We start from the raw sequence: 4,216 nt of genomic DNA on the forward strand, positions 1-4,216 counted from the left end.
GGTGTGGTCAGACAATTAAATAATTGAAGTCAACGGCATGCGAGCCGAGGGACCACAGTGAAAAAATGGTGCAGGAAAAGAGCAAAATCAGAAGGCATGTCTCATCAACAGAGAATACCTGATCACCTTAATGGAAACCACAACTAGCTACCGTACCTTGCCAAACCAAACCAACGGTTTAGCTGGTAGAACTTGATCTCCTTCTGTCCTCAAGCAATCTGGGAACCCATTGTCAAATAAAAAGGAAAAAGAGGTTCCCCAGCGTTTTTCACTTTTGCATTTGCTCTGAATCTGTTCTTGAGAGATTAGTCCTCAAGTAACACTGTCCTTTGAAAATCCAGCAATCTCTATAATAGCCATATGATGTATAATACTATACACCTTTGCAGCTAAATGAGACTCAATTATTATTTGACAAAATAATTAGGATTTCGTTTTTGGTGGTTAAGTGGCTCAGTAGTTAATGCATGCAGACATAGTATTGTTTTAAAATGTGCAGCACATTGGAATAAACCATATGACACATTAGGAGTCCATCAGTAAACATTTAGGGCTAGTCCAATGTGTTTTTGGTAAAATGATTATTTCTGTGGCAAAAAATAAGTATTAATGAAAATGTCCATCACAAAACTAAATCATTAGCACTTACTCCTGCTTTTCTTTAAGACGAAAACGGTCTGTAAAATCAATGAAGCAACTGGTGGTATAGGTATTCTATAGGTTTCACTTTTATTGTTTTAATTAACATTCAAAACGAAAGATACTGTATGATACACCAAAATAGTATAAATACAGATAACCTTGTGCCCATGCCATAAGCACCCTGCAATGCAGTAGTCATCTTTATAATTTCTCAAATGATTTAAGCATGCACATGTTCATGTAAAGACTAGGCTATTTTTAGCACCATAGTAACCGTCTGTCAGTGAAGTGTGGAGAGCGGTGCATTCAGCAACCTTTCACACCTTTCAACCGACTCTTCTCCTGACTTCATTCGACTACCAGTCTGTAGTAATCTGTATAGTAGTCTGTTTGATGGGGGACATCTTAAGTCGTGGGCTGCAGCGGCGTCGGGTCATGAGGAAGCTGCAGGGGCAAATAGCATTTAAGGCATATGGGGCAACTTTTCGCATTTGTGACAGTGCTTTTAGAGATGTGCTAGTCTAGGGGCCCCTCAAGATTGATTGGATGTTGCGTTCATAATATACTGTACGTACTACGTAGTATGTTTTTTGGCAATTACAGGCAAACAGTATCAAAATGTATGATTCAAATTTGGGGTCGATCGGACCATGAGGCTGGTTTGAAAATTCTGGGTGGTGTGTCTTCCTTGGCCTACTAAAACCCTCTATTCTTAGTAAAATGGGCCTGAGTTGCAACTGTACGTGGAGCGCTTTCCCCCCCTCTACACCAAATTTCTTCGCCGATCTAGAGAATAGGGATGCTGGGGTTCAAGTGGTTAGCCACCATCCGTAGAGCCTTGTGTTTGTGGGTGGAGTTTAAAGTGGCCTAACATTAGGTCATTATGGTGATGGAACATGTCACCTGCTGGTGGAGCTCCTGTGTCTTTATTCATCTTGTTTCATTAAGGAGTTTTCCACTTTATCTTCGTCACACGCACGCACACGCGCACACACACACGCACACGCACACGCACACACACACACACACACACACACACACACACACACACACACACACACACACACACACACACACACACACACACACACACACACACACACACTTGAATCAACCTGCACATGCGTTACTGTAGTGCCATGTTTCTCATTACTGGCTGGACCAAAGTAATTCTCCTCAGACCTCTACATAACCAAATTACTGCAGGTTAGACACTATAAAGTGGAGGTCAGGTAGAGAAAGAGACAGATAGAAAAGAGGGGAAGAACAAGACTCAAACACAAGAGATGGCTCATAGAAAAAAACTCTACCTGACTGGTGAGGAGATCTGTCTCTCTGTCTAAAGTATCTATCTATCTATCTATCTATCTATCTATCTATCTATCTATCTATCTATCTATCTATCTATCTATCTATCTATCTGTCTATCTGTCTATCTGTCTGTCTGTCTGTCTGTCTGTCTGTCTGTCTGTCTGTCTGTCTGTCTGTCTGTCTGTCTGTCTCAATTCAATTCAATTCAATTCAATGGGGATTTATTGGGATTTATATCTATGATGTTAAACACTTTTTGGGTGTAAGATCGGTCAAATTGGCTGTGTGTATCTCTGTGTCCATCTCTCACACTTCTCTATCCTTCTCTCTCTCTCTCTCTCTCTCTCTCTCTCTCTCTCTCTCTCTCTCTCTCTCTCTCTCTCTCTATACAGTAGTGTGTATGTTGTGGTGTTGTCATGCTGTCCCTCTTGGTGACCTGTTGGACCGAGCGGCTCAGCGCTCAGATAAACTGCACTCTCTCAGCACCACCCTGACCCACGAGCTGGTCAGTATGTGTGTGTGTGTGTGTGTGTGTGTGTGTGTGTGTGTGTGTGTGTGTGTGTGTGTGTGTGTGTGTGTGTGTGTGTGTGTGTGTGTGTGTGTATACTCTTACCTGTGCGATGCCAATTGATATAGTGTTACCTGTAGGCACACCTTCTGTAAATCTAAAACATCCAATACTTATTTTATTAGCTGCAGCTGTGTTCCGTACATCATAGATGATTTCTAACCTCTAGAAGGCAGCAAACTCACAGAAGGGCATGGATTTGTTCTCAGTCTATAATAATTGTTCTCTCTCGCTCTCTCTCTCAGGACACTCATTTTCCTCCTCTAGGCCGCCTAATGATGCCCCGCCCCTCCATGTGCCACACCTCCTCTCTCCAGACACCCAATGACAAGGATCAAGCTCTCAGAGTGTCGGTCAGTCAACATGCTGCTCTGTTCACTTCGAAGTTCTCATCCACCACCTTCAGTTCTCATCTGACCTGTCCTCCCATCCCCATTCCTCACCTCCTTCCTTCCCTCAACTCTCCATCACTAACCCTTCCCCCCAATCCAGGAGTCAGACCTGCTCTCCTTGGCTCGGTCTCTGCTCCAGGCCTGGGTTGACCCCCTGCTGTTCCTGTCTTCTGTGGCTCCCAGCCTGCCTCACCCATCTCATAACGCCATCTACAGCAAGTTACAGGAGCTGCAGGACCACTCCAGGAACCTGGGCGATGGCCTGGACATAGTGTCTGGAAAGGTGGGTGCTCACCGGCAGGAGGGATTTGGGTTGAGGTTGGGGAGATGAAGATTCATTTATGGATTTTTATTATTTTGTCTCCCCTCTCCCATCCCCCTTCTCACCCGTTTTCACATTATTGTCACCATACCTCCTTCTCCCCTCCCTTTCCTCTGCCTCTCTCAACTCCCCCCTTTCCTTCTATCTCCTTCCTCCTCTCTCTCCTCTCCCTCCCTCTTCCCTCTCTCCAGATGGGCCCTTCCTCGCAGTATATTTCCTCCCTGCCGTACCGAGGAGGAAGTGACCTTGGCCAGGACAAGACCTCCCGTCTGGTCAACTTCCACTTCCTGCTATCCTGCTTCCGACGCGACTCCCACAAAATTGACAGCTTCCTCAAAGTGCTGCGCTGTCGCCTGGCCAAGACTAGACCCGAAATGTGCTGAGGAGGAGGAGAACACACACACACACACACACACACACACACACACACACACACACACACACACACACACACACACACACGCACGCACGCGCACACACACACGCACACACACATACACACACACACGCACGCACGCACGCACGCACGCACGCACGCACGCACGCACGCGCGCGCGCACGCACGCACGCACACACACATACACACACACACACACACACACACACACACACACACACACACACACACACACACACACACACACACACACACACACACACACACACACACACACACACACACACACACACACACACACAAATCTCATACTGTGTGACCAACCCATGCTTGCAGTAGATACATACACTATCAGCACATCAACCGCCATCAACTCTGTGTTTAATTGGATGCTCCGTGTCACATACTGCCTAGTGGAATAGGATGCCTTTGGAATGAACTACTATCAACACAACCAATGCCTATCGTCTGAGGTTTACTTAGTTGTGCGCTAATGTCGCACACTGAAAATAGCAGATATACAAGCTCACAACAGATCACATCATGATGATCATCATGTTGTGAGCTTGTACAGTAGATCGGCA

At 45.7% G+C, this 4,216-nt stretch overlaps 1 protein-coding gene across 1 annotated transcript; it reads left to right on the forward strand.

The window, feature by feature from the left end:
- Positions 1 to 1,928: 1,928 nt before the first annotated feature.
- Positions 1,929 to 3,618, forward strand: prl (prolactin; the record flags this gene model as incomplete). The annotated part of the gene is made up of 5 exons (XM_080448254.1): positions 1,929 to 1,959; positions 2,346 to 2,458; positions 2,767 to 2,874; positions 3,014 to 3,196; positions 3,427 to 3,618. The coding sequence occupies 5 exons, from the start codon at positions 1,929 to 1,931 to the stop codon at positions 3,616 to 3,618; spliced, it is 627 nt and encodes a 208-aa protein (XP_080304380.1).
- Between the last annotated feature and the right edge of the window lie 598 nt (positions 3,619 to 4,216).

Source organism: Gymnoscopelus braueri (genome assembly GCF_963280865.1).
Source record: "Gymnoscopelus braueri genome assembly, chromosome: 13".
Classification (NCBI taxonomy): Eukaryota; Metazoa; Chordata; class Actinopteri; order Myctophiformes; family Myctophidae; genus Gymnoscopelus; species Gymnoscopelus braueri.